This window comes from Phoxinus phoxinus, assembly GCF_949152265.1.
Source record: "Phoxinus phoxinus genome assembly, chromosome: 5".
NCBI lineage: Eukaryota > Metazoa > Chordata > Actinopteri > Cypriniformes > Leuciscidae > Phoxinus > Phoxinus phoxinus.
This window is the reverse complement of record NC_136880.1, coordinates 3,559,922-3,576,362: the sequence shown is the minus strand read 5'-3', so window position 1 is coordinate 3,576,362 and position 16,441 is coordinate 3,559,922. Positions and strand designations below refer to the sequence as shown.

The 16,441-nt window shown below is 42.6% G+C and overlaps 1 protein-coding gene across 1 annotated transcript in view; it reads right to left on the bottom strand.

The window, feature by feature from the left end:
- The window catches only part of LOC306998037 (NACHT, LRR and PYD domains-containing protein 12-like), a 90,978-nt gene that overhangs the window by 53,394 nt on the left and 21,143 nt on the right, over positions 1-16,441 (bottom strand). The window contains exon 9 of the mRNA XM_079611769.1: positions 15,451-15,624. Coding sequence (XP_079467895.1) covers positions 15,451-15,624 — 174 coding nt within the window. The remainder of the gene's footprint in view (positions 1-15,450; positions 15,625-16,441) is intronic.

The following is a 16,441-nucleotide window of genomic DNA, read 5'->3' as shown; positions in this document are numbered from 1 at the left end:
AATGTTGTATTGTGTAACAGTAACTTATGTTATTTCAGTGTTAAAATGCAGAAGTCTTAATGTAAATTACATAGCAGACTTAATTTGCTGTCATAATTTTTACCAGGTACAGAGACGACTAAGTCAGCTGCCAACCTCTCCACAGTGTATGACAGATCATCCTGGACTGGAGGCCAACTGCTTGAATGTCTATACACTCCAGAATATAAACAACATTTACAGAGCTGACTACGGCCCTCTCAGGATGAGAGCAGAGGAGAAGTGAGTAATTATGAAATTAGATCACATAATTTACCTGTATGTACTAATCTTATTTCAAAATATCAAACCAATAAACTTTGAAAAATAAATGTTTATTTGACAAGCAAAGGTGAACATTATTTGAAAAACACCTGTCCAGAAATATGTACACGTGCATGGACAAATAAAAATATTATATGTACAATTGCATGGACAAATAAAACTATTGCATATTTAAACACATGTGCAAGAGGTATTTGTGGAGTACAATAGATAGCGTAATACTGGATTTGGGCTCTAGTGGTGTCAAACTCAGTTCCTAGAGAACTGCAGCCCTGCAGAGTTTAGTTTCAACTCTGCTCCAACAAACAAACCCCACCATGTAGTTTTCAAATTACCTTCAAGGACATTATTAGCTTAATCATGTGTGTTTAATTATGTTTGAAGCTAAACTCTGCAGGGACTGTTGTCAACCAGGAATTGAGCTTGACACCCTGATCAACATAATAAATCTACTACTGTCTCTGCCAGACGTTACAGGTATCTTGCCTATCGGAGTTTTGTCAGCTGGTGCTGGGGATATCTGGGCAGACATGTGCGTGTGGTCATTCCATCATGTGTTGTTCTGCGGATTCGGCTGGAGTTTCCTGATGCTGGTGGAAACTACGTTGGGTTCCGGCCACCGCTGGATTGAACCTTGCCACATGTCTGGCAATAACATCCTCCTTTGCTGGCCTCTCGTACTCTGATGACAGGTCTGCTGGAATGGGAAGCTTTTGAAGTTCTTCAGCAAAGGTGTCGGGGCTGTCAAGCACCTCCGTAAAGAGCAGCCTCATCAGGTCACCAACGTACTCTGTAAAAATAAAAAAATAAAAAATCCTTGTTGCACTTTTTCTTGTTAAAATACATTTGTGAACTGTTATTGTTAAAGAGGTAATCTAGTAGGGCTAGTTTTTTAGCCATCAACTCAACACATGAACATTGGAAGCTGGATTATGCAGAAGGGACTAAAAAAGCTGCACAACACAGGTATGTAGGCTGAATTATACCGTTGAACTAGAACTAACTAGATCTAACACGCTAATCATACATTCCCCTTTTTTCCTCTTCCGTAACTACAGAATAAGAGTCTTAAAGCGGCAGGCACCCAGAAATGTCAGAGCCTTTTATACAGCCGCCCCCAAATGTGCAAGCACATTTGCTCCCATTAAAAGGCTTATCAGTCAGACTGTGAGGGGCTCACAGAGGCATCGTCCATCCCAGACGGGAGAGCTGGCAACATCACCAGCCGAGCTACCGGTCGGGTGTACACATGTCCTTTGATATCCACATCAGCCGATCTAATGCATCCATCGTCACTGCGGTGGCTCTTGGTTATATGCCCAATGGGCCACAGTGCTCGAGGTAGCTGCGGGTCCACCAGCATGACAACGGCCTTATCCAGTAGTTCAGGAGAAGAGGACTGCCATTTCTGTCTGGTTTGCAGCCCAGGGAGATATTCTCTGACGAATCTGGACCAGAATTGATCAGCGAGAACTTGTGAATGCCTCCAGCGTCTGCGGCTCAGGAGCTCCGTCTCAGGATAGACCACTTGGGGAAGAGATCCATCCGGCCGCCCCATAAGCAGACTATTGGGTGTCACAGGGTCGATATCCGCAATGTCAGCAGATACGTAACCCAACGGTTTAGAATTGAGAATTGCCTCAACTTCCAGGAGAACGGTGAGCAAGACGTCTTCATGAACAGGTTGGGTCCCCACGCAGGTATAAAGTGCAGACTTGACGGAGCGGACCTCTCTTTCCCACACCCCACCGAAGTGTGGAGCTGCTGGGGGGTTAAACTGAAACTTAATCCTCTGTCGCGCGAGTTGTTTCTGAAGGGTTGGCTCCATACTGGCAAAAGCCTCTCTAAGCTCCCATTCTCCTCCTTTAAAATTGGTTCCCTGATCTGACAACAACTCTGCAGGTGTTCCCCTTCTGGCGATGAACCGTCTCAGGGCCATCAAGAAAGCATCCGCATCCATATTTTTGAGGAGATCCAAGTGTACCGCCCTGGTTGTTAAACACTTAAATATTATCCCCCAGCGTTTCTCTTGACGTCTGCCCATCTTCACGAACATGGGCCCAAAACAATCCACGCCAGTGGAATGGAAGGCTGGTTTGTGTAATCGGAGACGAGCAATGGGAAGGTCCGCCATTCGGGGAATTGAAGGTTGAGCTCTCCAACGCTGACATTCGGTACAAGAACGCTGGTGTCTGCGAATTGCCTCTCTGCCACGGATTATCCAGAATAACCGCCGCATCTCTGCAAAGACTCGCTCGGGACCAGGGTGCAGCAGGCTGCTATCATATCTTTGGATAAGCAAGCGTGTAACTGGATGTGAGGCATCCAGAACCACAGGGTGCAATGTTAAGTTGTCCTGACCTTCCAAACGTCACAGCCGACCTCCCACTCTTATGAGGTCCGTGGATTTGTCCAACTCCGGAGCCAAGGTGAGTTACCGACTCCCAGGTGAGACAGGCTTCCCTGCTGCAAGGAGTTTGTAGTCCTCTGGGAATGACTGTTGTTGGGCTCGCTGAAGAACTCTCATCTCTGCCTGCCGTTACTTTTCAGCATTCAGCGGTGAATTGGAAGGGGTCTGTCCTAGGATCTCTTGAGCCGTGACATCCATGAGCTCCTGCCAGGTTTTGTACACTTTGTCATCACTGCTGATTGACATTGGTGAGGTAATCGTTACTCCACAGAAGGTGTTCTTCCGGAGTTCCGCTCTGTCTTCAGATGGCTCGGTGCTGGGTCTCTCTGGCCAGGTAGCTGGATTCTGGAGAAGGAAGGGAGGTCCTTGAGACCATCGGTTGGGATCTATTAATGCCTCCAGGGTCTTTCCTCTCGTCAGATCGTCAGCAGGATTATTTGCAGAGTCCACGTAGCGCCAGGTGCACTTCTCTGTTAACTCCTGTATCTCAGCTATTCTGGCGCCTACGAAGACCTTATAGCGACAAGACTGAGAGTGTAACCAGGTCAGTACGGTAGTGGAATCTGACCACAACACAGTTCGAGCCACTTCCAGAGTAAGTTCCCTCTCGAGAACACGAGCAAGCTGCGCTGCAACCAGAGCTCCACAAAGCTCCAGGCGTGGGATAGAATGCAGACGTCTTGGAGCTACTCGTGAACGAGCAAAGATGAAAGACAGGTGGATCTGGCCTTCCTTGTCCTCAGTTCTCATGTAGGCTACGGCTCCATAGGCTTGCTCAGAGGCATCTGCAAAGATGTGCACCTCACGGGTGGCACCCGCAAGGTTGGCGTCCGTCGGAACATATGCACGCGGGAATGTAAGGAGAGGTAATGACTCAAGTTCAGCCTCCCAGCTGAACCAGGCCTGCAGGAGGTCGGCGGGTAAGTTCGAGTCATCCCAACCTCGCTTCTTATCCCACAGCTGCCTGATGATGAGCTTTGCTCGGGTGGAGAAAGGTAACATGTAACCCAGGGGATCATATTGAGTAGCTAGAACTCTGTAGATGTTCCTCAAGGTTGGATCCTCGTAGGACACAGGCCTATGTCTGTAGCCCAAGGTGTCGGTTGCCCAATTCCAGCTGAGACCAAGTGTTGACTCCAGAGGGTTGGACTTATCCTGTGCCAGCCACAGGTCCAGGCTTTCTGATCTGGCCTCTTGAGGTAAGTAGCTCAGGACGCTTGGATCGTTGCAAGCCCATTGACGCAACTCAAAACCTGCAGATTTCAGAAGATCCCTGAGTCGATCCACCAGCCGTTTGGCTTCACCCGACGTACCCATGCTCTGCAGGCAGTTATCTACATAAAAGCAGTTCTCAACGGAGAATCTCAGGTCATCGTCCGGCCGGCAGTGGTCAACAACATGGCGCTGCAGGGCGTATGTCGCGCAGCATGGGCTGCAAGTTGCGCCGAAAGGCAAAACTTGCCACTCAAATGTTCTTGGGGGCTCTTCCACCTTCAGGTCCCGCCACAGGAACCTTAGAAGGCAGCGATCTTCCGGGATGAGGCGGACTTGATGAAACATCCCCTTGATGTCTCCACTAACCGCTATGGGATGTTCACGAAATCTCAGTAAGACTCCCAGCAAGGGGGCCCTAAGAGTAGGGCCAGGTAACAGGTACTGGTTCAGGGTCTGCCCAAGGTACTGGTGAGAGCAGTTAAAGACCAGGCGTTTTTTTCCGTTGTGACTGACGAGATGATGTGAGATGTACCATCCTTCTTTGGTAGAGGTATCCTCAGTGATTTCTCTCACAGCACCTGCTTCTATGAGCTTCTGCATTTCCTTCCTGTATGAATCCGCCAGCTTGGGGTCCTTTAAGAGTCGCCTCTCAGTACTACGTAACATGGGCATAACTGCCTCCTTTGGTGAGTGCAATGGTGGCATACCTGCATATCGCAGCAATGGTGTGGCGTACCTGAGAACTCCATCTACATTAACACGGACAGTCTTGGATTCAAGCAATGCTACAGCCTGCTGATCCTGCTTTGACCGAGTCACCTCTCTTTCTGGTCGGTAAGGTACAGTGTCTACTTGCCAGAGCCTCTCAACATGCTTGTAAAGCTCATCCATTGATGGCGTAGATGAAGTATACAGGCACTGTGCAGGTTGGATAGGCCGCCCCATGAATGGGGTGGGGCCCTGAAGAGTCCATCCAAGTCTGGTGCGGACTGCGGCTGGACCACCTGGTGGACCAAGTCTTACTGGCTCGACAGGTGTTATCAGCTGAGGGTTATCTGAGCCTACAAGGAGTGTTGGCTGAGCATCTCTTAAGGCAGGTAGAGGAATGCCACTTAGGTATCTGTATTTTCTCTTCAGGCGATCAATAGGGTAAGTATGCTGTGCTAGGCTGAGGCGGCCAGCTGTGAAGGCCCCATTAATCTTATAGCTGGTGTGAGGGTTCGCCGCTGGTGAGACGCGGAAAGACACTGTGTGGCCATGGATGATCTGGATGTCCTGCCGGACTGTACGCAAAGGAAGCGCTTCGGGATTGCCCTTTATGCCAAGGAACTTAGCTGCTGCTGGTAACAACATGGTCCTCTCTGACCCATCATCGAGGATCGCAAAGGTGTCAAGTGTCCGGTCCTCAAAATGTACAAGCACAGGGACGACCTTCAACATGACTCGACTCCCGGCTCCAGGTCTGTCCAGGTAGAGCGAGTCAGCCGCAGAGCTAGTTAAGCAGCTCTCTTCCTTAGCAGCTACATCTTTATTGCCCCTCTCTGCCTTTGTGTTTATCTCATGAAGAGCCAGTAGGTGTTTTCCTTGACAGATGTTGCAAGGTTTCTTCAATGTGCACTGAGCGGCTTGATGAGATCGTGCACAGCGCCAGCACCGCTTGTTAACCCGGATCCACTCTTTAAGCTGGTCTCTGGAGAGTTTGGTGATAGCACTGCATTGACTAAGATAATGTTCAGTACTCTCACAGTAGGCACAGTAGGCTTTACTCTTGGCTCCTCGGTTAATTGGACTCTCTTTATGGTACGAAGAAGCGGTCTCAGCCGACTCACCAGCTCCATGTAGGACGGTCACCGTCTGTCTACCAGGCCGACCATCAGTCTTCACGTTCTGCCTTTCCTTTATGCTGCGTCCGGTAGCCTGACTGTCGAAGCCCTGACACCATGATTCATAGCGGAGCCATTCTGACAAATCATGTAAAGTGTGGGTCGCCCCTAACTGCTTGAACTGATGTCGACGGAAATCCGCTCGCTGTTCTGGAGGGAGCTTACTCAGCAGACGAGCAACATGTGAGCCACAGTTGAGTTCGATTTCCCCTTCAGGACCCAGAGTCTGCAATAAACCCACTAAAGATTGTATCTGGAGAGAGAACTTCTGGAATGCCATAGTATCACCACGCCTTACCTCGGGGGTTTCTAGGACGCTTGCTATCTTCCTTAAGGCAAGTTGATGAGGCTGCCCGAATTTGTCATGGAGGGCTGACATAGTGTCACTATAAGGGGTTGGTGAGTTTAGATAAGCATCAGCTATCAGCTTAGCTTCCTCCAGCTTTAAATGATCCACAAGTATTTGGTACTTGAAGAGTTCTGTAGCGTTGGATGGGAGTAGGTTTTCTAAAGCTATGCGAAGCCGTGCAAACTCACTGGGATCCGGGTGAATGAACCTTGGGATTGTGGGTTGGGGCCCTCGGTACACTTGCTCATTTCCCGGCGGCTGCATAAACTGATTAGATGGTGGTATGCCATGTACCGCTCCAGTGACTGCTAAGGGATGGTAGGTCCGGGCAGGCGCTGATTTGATTACAGGTGCATGAGTTGGGGCATGGTGTGTGTGCCACTGAGAGGGTCGTTTAGAGTGGCATGGTGATATCCCTTTATCAGAAGCAGGAGCGGGATACTGAGTAGGCAGTGGAGGCTCACAAGGCATACATACTCTACCTTCAGGGCGAAAGTCAAGCTGGCTACCGTCTAGCCCTTGTTCCTTGACCCTGAGGGTGCGCACTCTTCCTGCAAGGTTCTCATCAGGTTCGGGCCAGGGTGGAGGATCAGGCCAGTCCTCACACTCCATTTCCTTCGAATGTGCTGCATCAGCGAAACTCCTTGGTGCCACAGCACCGGCCTGTGGAGATGTGAGGTTGCTGTAGTTCGAGGCAGGGCTATTAACTTGGACCAGGTTCGCCTTCAGCGAGCGGGCTACCTCCAGTAGCTCTTTCATCTCACGCCGTGCTTCATTGAGTTCCTTTATGCCAGTCTGGAAGGCCTGTTGTGTTTGGAGCAGCTTAATATTCTCCTCCCGAATAGCTCTAATTTCCTCAGAGAAACGAGAATCCAGATATGGGCTCTGATGGGATGAGGGTGTTCGCGCAGGCTGAATAAACCCATCCAAATCTCTCCTCTGACTGTGGTCTGGGGCTAACTGATAAATCTCAGGGTGAGCAGCATTCCCAGGGAAACCCTCAGAGTGTGAGGGTGGGCTGTCTGAAAAGGGGTCATCCGGTCTGGACCCTCCCGAGTGAGGAACACCCTCCTATCCAAGGCAGGGGGTGACAGATCCCATTGTAACTGGTCTCGTTGACTATATCCCATATAGTCCACTTCGAAGTCCTGAAGTCTGACAGGTCGACGTATTTGACGTTTAGGTCTCACATCCGGATACATCTCTTCATCTGCCTCCATCCTGAATACTGCACTCCGGCTCGAAGGACCAATGTTAAAGAGGTAATCTAGTAGGGCTAGTTCATTAAGGTTTTTAGCCATCAACTCAACACATGAACATTGGAAGCTGGATTATTCAGAAGGGACTAAAAAAGCTGCACAACACAGGTATGTAGGCTGAATTATACTAACTAGATCTAACACGCTAATCATACATTCCCCTTTTTTCCTCTTCCGTAACTACAGAATAAGAGTCTTAAAGCGGCAGGCACCCAGAAATGTCAGAGCCTTTTATACAGTTATATATTTGTTAAAATGTTTATTAAATGTTAGAAAATAATTATATTTGGTAACATGAAACATTTATAATAAATTTCAAAGTTCTGGACATACCATAAGTTGGCTCTGTTTTCACTGTCTTTGCTGTAGGTTGCCCCTTCTTAGATTTTGGATACATTATCTTATAGATAGCTGTGCCCTCCAAGTTCACTGCCTGTTCACGATCCGCATTCTCATTGAAATGCATTGCAGCTAGATAGAGCCTAAACAAAAAATGGAGGTGTATGAATAAATGTAGTAAAAGTTAGCAATTAAACACTATTGTTAATAATGTTTTTGTGTTTAATTATTACCGGCATAACATTCCAATATAAGGAAATACCACATTCTTTGGAGCGAATCTCAGAATGACACTGTGGAATGCCTCAAGAGCTGATGTTTGATGCTGGTGGCTCAGCTTTTCCACATCTTTGAGGAGTCTTTTGTTTTGGAGCAGTTTCTCAACTTTATACAGGAGCATGGTACCTGTTACATCCGAAAATGGGCAGTTTCACAATTTATGAATTTACAGTTATTGTTTTAAAATAAGAACAAAATTCGGTCAGTTACATAAAAAATGTTTTTCACAAACCTGGTTTTAACCATTTATTATGGTCTGTAGAAACTTTGTCTTCATGAGCACACTTAGGAAATTCTGGGCTGTCATGAGTGTGGACATTCTTAATGTGGTTCAATAAACTCTTCCATTTAGCAACTTTCTCAGCTCCTTCATTAGAAGACATGGCTGACCAGTACATGTGATTTTTGATACCTGGCAACCACTTGCGCAGCACCTGGCACTCTTTGTTTCTGGACAGTTTCTCCAATTTTTTCGATAGCCCTGGATGATTTAAAAAAAGTAATAATAACTAAAAATATATATATTTAATCAAACAAAATTTAGAATATGCAGAGATCAGACCTTTGCATAATACATGTTTTGTAGTAAATACATTTTGGTTAGAATTGAGGTGCATAAGACTGACATGACACCTTCATAATCATGACATGACGTCATGAATCCGAACGTGGTTTTAGGAATGTTTATGACAACTGTTGTTAAATATCATAAAACCTCCATCATGTTCATGAAATGTGTCATGTCATGATTATGAATGTGTCATGTCAGTTTTTCGCACACCCCTTCAAGTAAAGTATTATAACCTAAAATGAACATGTATGTACAATACTAATTTCAAATAATAAAACTAATTTTAAACATCTATAAAATTAATGTATACTTCCATTTACCTTTCACGACGTGCCAAACGTCATAGTACTGTTTTACAGCTCTCTCCCTCAGATACTTCTGCACCTGTGTGTGCCGATCGGTCACAATGTATTCCACATTTAAGTTGTTAGACTCTAGAAGATCCAGACCTCTTCTGAGTCCTTCCTTCTCCATGTGTGCACTGCCTCCAACTTCGTTGCTCTGACAAATAAAAATTTTACCATTGGCAAAATCAATTAAAAAATATATATATAAGGCTTTACTATGTTCAGAGACACATAGTTACCTGTACCAGTTGAATATCCAGAATTTTATTGCTGTCCATGTGCATAAAAGTATAGCTGCCATATTTGGCAGAGTGTCCTACATATATAAAATATGTGAAAGTTAAGACACCAGTGTGTGTAACCAAAAATTTTGAATTGTACATCATTCACATTGGCAATTATGGCCAACAAAGAAGTAATAATATTTCATCTGGAGAGTCAGCACGCATGTCACCACTCAAAGGAATTTTGCCCTGTGGTTTCAGTTGCTGGAACATGGCCTGTTGATCCATCTTCCACTTGTGGAATATGGAAGGTTCCAGAAACATACGAGCATGCCTTCTGAATGTGTTGTAATGGTGTATTTGCAGATTCATAGCTCTGCAAATCTGGAAACATAGCAAAGACGCATTGATGTTGTTTAACCTTAGTGTTTTTTTTAGTGCACACAATCAGAAATGTTTGCACACAATCAGAAAAATACCTTATTCATCTGAATGAATGATCCACCTGTGAAGTAAACTGCTGCTGACAATTGCAGATTTCCGACTGGGGTGCTTCCTCTCTTGGGCTGGCTCTGCCATTTTTTAGCATATTGACAATGGCCACAGACCAGACTAAAAGACACAAAAGTCCCAAGCCGACATTGCTGGACATTGCAGCTATGCTTGCACAAAGGACATGTTTCGAAAAGCTCCCTGAGAGAGCTTTCAAAAACAATGTACTTTGCTTGTTCATAATCACAAGAGACCAACCCACTAAAAAAAGTACAAAGCATGAAATTAAAATTTTTGACAAAGCAAACAAATACAACAAATAACAAATTTTACAAACTATATTTGCACAACATTACCTAAGTTCAGAAGCCTCTGTAAAAGAGTCAACGGGCTCATATGTGGAATCATGGGGTTGCAGAAAGTCTGTAAGGTTTCCTTCATCCTCATCCTTCTCCTCCAGCAGTTCCATACGGGGCCTTTTAGCAGGTGTTGCTCCAAGACCAGATGTGGATGCCTTTACTGGTGTAGATGACAGATGCATCCATGTTTCAACTTTTGTGGTCTCAGTACTAACACTTGCACTTAAAACTGTGGCCTGCGTGCCTGACCAAGGAAAAACAAAATTATTTTTTTGATTTAGGTAACAATTACTCTATCCATTATTTTTTCTCAAAGTAAGCTTTATTCTTGTAATGTGTGGGCTTCTGGTTCATATGCAAGCAGCCGTAGGAATATAACATGAAGGTTAACTAAGTACATTACACTTAAAAACTGTTGGAAATACAAAACAGTGTTCATAATTAATTTAAAAAAAATAAAACTATATGGTAAGACACAACACTTTAAAATGTGAAGCAGAAAAATAATCAGTTTTGTCCAACTGAAGATAGCACGGTAGAGACCATAAGCCAGACAAATTACGATTGATTTTACTGCAAAAAGAGGTAGATAAAATAGAACCTTAAAAATGACACAACAGGTTAAGGTAGTAATAAACATTTCACATATTACATACCTTTGCTCCGTACATGTCCTGTCTGCTTACTGAAGGAGAACTGTGTGGCAACTGTCTTTTGAGATGGAACAAAGGTACACTGAGTGCCTACAGATATCTTAAGTGGGCTGACTTGCACTTCAGCAGACACAGAACATCTGTGTTCTGTTTGACATTCTTTGTGCTTTACTGAAGGCATGTATTCTCTGTTAGTAGATGCGCTCTAATAAATCAATAAAATAAATTAGTTATTCAGTTGTAACATGACTTTCACATAATCAATTTGATAGGCTACAATCAATAGATAAAAAATAATACTCATGTTTCGTTTTTTTCCCATGAACACATATTCACTTGCTGATTTTCAGCACAAGAAATAAATCTGATACCGTTGTACTTACATGAATGGGGTGTTTTATCACTGGGACCGCGGCAGGTTTTAATTGCAACCGGTTTGCAAATCCAGCGACGACTTGGGCCTTGTTAATAAAACATTCGTCACTGAAATGACCAGAGCACAAAACCGCACTTGCCACACTCCTTTGCTGTCCCGGAAATATAAACTGCATCCACTGTTCCAGTAACACTGGGTTCTTTGGGAAGCTGAACAATGAAAACTTTCCCTCACATCCCAAAACACACTTTTTTGGAGACATTCTTGACAACCATTCCTATTTAGCGCTGATGATGATGATTTCCAGTAGTAGCCCGTCGATGAGCGCGGTCTTTCTCTCCTCTGGTCGACGTGTGCATGAACGCGCTTTTCCGAGAGCAATGCTCATATAAGGAGTTCCACTCTGGTCTACGTCATTAGATCTACGATAGAAAAAAACCAGCGAAACGTGTTGCAACCCGGAAGTATGATTTTCAGCACAGAAATTCTCTGTTATTCGTTCAAGATAACTTTTCAAACTTTGGCCATTATTAGCATGAGTATCCATCTCTTTAACACTGTAAACAACTCTGAATACATGAAACACCATTGTACCCCCCCTTTAAAACAAAGCATCGGAAAGGCCCGCGGCGGGTGTTGACGCGATGTGATTTCTGCCCAGTGCTCTGAATGTCAAAGTGAAGAAATTCAATATATCTATATGATGTCTAGGCACGGTTGCCATGAACCGGGCCCGAGTACGATTGTCCCCCCTCCCCCTCTGGCCTGCACTCACATAGGGTTTCAGCATTCGTGCCGGAGCACGCTTACGTCATTATGGTGCATAATGAAGAGAAGTGTCACACCATGAAATGTAAACAGAAAAAAACAGCAATGAATTCGGCAGTTTAGGATATCGCACAAGATTTGTCAACACAGAAAATATTTAATCACTGGAGTTTTTTTTTTCTCGACACCATCGTATTAATTGATTTTGATTAATATGCGCGAGGGAGAGAGAGAGAGCAGACAGCGCTCGGGTGAGTGCGCGCGCGCGGCCGGGGCTCTCTCTCTCTCTCTCTCTCCCTCTCTGCTATGCCCTGTCAAGCGCGCCCTGTTAAACCGTGACGTCCTGTTCCGTGCTCCAGCACGGTTAGAGCTCACACTGCATGCGAACCGCGCCCGAGTCCAACTGAACCGTGCTCTGGCCCACCTCTTCCAAGCGGGCCAGGGCCGGCTAATCGAGCCGCGCCCGGGCACGGTTCGGAGCACTCACACTAGTCAAACGAACCGCGCTTTGGTAGTCAAACGCACTCGGGCACGGTTCAAACTGGCTAGTGTGAGTACACCCTATGTCTCTCAACCAACTGACAGGCAGAACTCCACCGCGCTCGCGCCCGCGCCACATGCATATCGCGCTGTGTGAACGCATTCATGTGATTGGCTTATGAGTAAACAATCCCCCACGCGGGGTGCGTTCTTGTGATTGGCTAAACCAAGGGAGATATCTGATTGGTTGCAGATCATTCCCTGTTTAAAAAAATGCAGTGAAGTTCACAGACCGCAAGCAGTTTGTAAATCAATATATATTTGTGTGTGCATCAGAAATACACGTCTGAATCTTGCCCTGTGCATTTCTGAATCTTGAGTGCATTTGTAAATTTTGTTTGCATTTCTGAATTGTGTGTGTATTTATGAATTTTGTGTGAATTTGTGAATTTTGTATGCACTTGTGAATCTTCTGTGCTTTTAAAATTTTGTGTGTGCACTTGTGAATTTTGTGCGCATTTGAGTATCCTGTGTGTGTATTTATGAATCATGTGTGTGCATATGTGAATGTAGTGTGTGCATTTATCTTTATTGAGACTCTTTTAGCTCCATATGAAACTGCATGTTTGTGAACATCTGGAGACTCATAGACCTGCTGTAGAGATGCAGTGAATCTGGGATTGATGCAAAACTATTGTATTCAGAAAACTATTTAACTAAAAGGATATCTAGAATTTTGATGAGAAGTGTGCACAAAAATCTAATTGTTCATTTAAATTATCAAGGTATACTCCAGAATAGCAGCCCATATACTGACCCATAATGTCTATTTGACCTTTAGCTTGTATCACAACTAAACTGTGTTGACGTTTATCATCATCATGACAGAAGCTGCAGCATCTGATCTGAGGGTTGTTCCATAAAAGACGGCAAGAAAAGCGGGGATTAAACTCCAGAACCCGACTTGAATGAACCTAACAAATAAGTTGGGGCTAAAGCGGTTTCATTAAAGGTCATTCAAGTTCACGCAATCCCACTAATTTGATCCAGGTTTATCTAGTCTAGATAACTGCGTGTGCACGCGTTTCTTAAGCAGCCCTAGAGGTTGATCATAGATCAAATCGATCCACCATCAAACTGCATATATTTTGTGCAGTTTTATGCGTTTGAAACATGGTGTTTGCAAAACTTACATTTCAAAGGAATATTCTCCATCTGTAAATCTTGGAAAAATCGAGCAAATATTTCCATTTTGCTGCTAAACCTCATATTGAACGAGCGCTGCTGCGCGCTTGTGCGCCAAATCGGAGCGCGATAATTCTGACTAATATATACATTTTGCTTGGAAAAATAATAGGCTATGTGATATTTTATAACACCAGAAATATCTTCTAATTATAATAATTTATCTTTAGGATGTTGGATAAGTTACAGTGAACTTAGCTCATTACACTTATATTTTATACTTAAAATAATAATAAAAATGAAACGGAAGTAATTCAGGGAAGAATTTAAGAAACCAAATATAATAAAGATACAAAATATAGTTTTGGGTTTAGGACCTAAGCTACTTAATAAAGATGACTTATACTTATTTAGAATGCTGAGAATTACAGCTTTTAAAGCAATTTTTTTTTTTTTTTTTTTTTTTTTTTTTGGAGAAAGCAAGAATGTTTGGTTGGATTTAGTTTATACGGTACATTATGGTGAGTATAACATGAAATTAAGAGCAAAAGTATACATTTTGAAAAGATATGTGCAACTCTAAAATCAAAGAATATTTCATAAAATAAAGGAATACATATTAGCCTATAACTAAATAACATTCCCTCCCTTTTAATTCTAGTTATTTGTTATTTTATTTATTTAATTATTTAATATTTAAATAATATTACTTGAATAACTTATTAGGAATTATGTGTCATTATAAGAGTTTGATATAAATATGTGAATGTTAAATGTTTCCCTTTTTTCATATGTAAAAGTGTCTAACTATGTACTTATTGGTTATTGTTCCAATTATGTGTTGGTGGGTATTATCACAAAAGAAAAAAAGTAGAAGGAAAAATAAGAAGGATTTATTGGGGGAAAATATTATGTCTTTAACTGTACATTTGTCCTAAATGTGTTTGAATTGAAAGACATAATAAAGTACATATATATATATATATATATATATATATATATATATATATATATATGCTAAAACATTTGTTGTTGGACATTAGATGTGCATTATTTAGAATTTTAAACCTACAAATAAGTGTATTTTTTATGATAGAAATAACTGTAAATGGACTATTGTAATGGGGTAAATCAAGTCTAATATAGTCCAATTACTAAGCACAGATTCATCTTACCAGTTAAAATGTAATATGTGCTTTTGTAATTATTTATTGTAAATTTTGTGATTTTAACTTCTGCTTTAATAAGCTTTTTTATTCTATTTTAGATTGTAATGTTCTAATGTTCTTCTAATAACCATAAAAATGTACTACAGCTGGCAATTAAAACCAGAGAGAAATGTATTCATAAATCTTTAAAACTATCTAATTAAATCTTGGGCACAAAACATTCAGCCAGTAAGAAAAGAAAAACTGTAGGATATATATATATATAACAACGATAACATAAACATTTCATATACAATTTAACACGTTTGTTGGTCTATATTATCTCATTTATCATTGTAGCCTTATTTAAGTTGATTTTCTTGTATATTTATTTTTGGACTGATAGTGGTTAATAAAGTCAAATAATGGCATGAGAGAATATCAGTCATTGTGTTCCTATTGGTCAGTGTTAGAGGATCTGTGCAGAGGATCTGTGCAACAACTGAGGCTTAGCCTGACAGTTAGCCTGCCCTGGACCAGGCTAGTTTCCCAGCATAAGTTGCCAGAGTAACTGAGTTTGAACTATTTTAAGTTTGCTTTATGAAAAAGAATCAATCGACAATAAGTTTGACTAACCAAAATAAGCCTGGCTTGTATTCTAATCTTGTTTTATGGAACAACCCTCTGATCTTGATCATTTTGATGCAACAAATTGTCAAGCTAATTGTATAGCTAAAATAATATATTAGTTATGAGTATTTAGCCTCCATATTATTAGTATACTATCATAATTATTAGATCCCGTCTAACCTCAGTGTCTTCAGTTGGCAGTCTGGATCCTGTAGTAAATCACTGAGCTGCTTCACTCCTGATTCTCCAGGATCATTCCCTGTGAGATCCAGCTCTATCAGGTGTGAAGGGTTTGATCTCAGAGCTGAGGCCAGAGCTTTATAACCTTCTTCTGTCACACTGCAGTTAGAGAGTCTAGAACAGAGAGGAAAACATTCAGCTGAATAATCAGTTAAACCTGAACAATATAAATCTGAATGATCGCTCTTCCAGTTGCCTCTACAACAAGGAAGCCCATCTTAGTCGTCTTGTTAAAGGGATAGTTCACACAAAAATGAAAATTAGCCCATGATTTACTCACCCTCAAGTCATCCTATGTGTATATGACATTCTACTTTCAGATTAATACAATCAGAATTATATTAAAAATATGTCCTGGCTCTTCCAAGCTTTATAATGGCAGCAGAAAAATATACAGCCATTCACTGCCATTCAGAGGTGGAAAGTCCAGGGGTCAGAAAGTAAAAGTCCTGCCATATGTTTATTCCACCCATGAACTCAGTCAGCTGATTTCACTAATTAGTTCTATCTCCTGGCTGAAAAACTGTGCTAATTAGCAAATCCAGGTGATTGGAACAAAATACTGAGGAGGACTTTTACTTTCTGAACCTGGACTTTCCACCTCTGAATGGCAGTGAATGGCTGTATATTTTTCCATCAAAGTGCATCCATCCATGATAAAAGTGCTCCACACAGCTCTGGGGGGTTAATAAAGGCCTTCTGAAGTGAAGCGATGGGTTCGTTTAAGAAAAATATCCTTATTTAAAACTGTATCGACTAAAATAACTAGCTTTTTTATTAACCCCCCAGAGCCGTGTGGAGCACTTATTTTACAAGAAAAGATACTTGCCAATGGCCCTCAGGATCTGTAGCTCTTATTCTGATATTTAATGTTAGATCTTTCCTTTTCTTGGAACAAAATGAATGCTTAATGTCACTTCAATATTTCTCG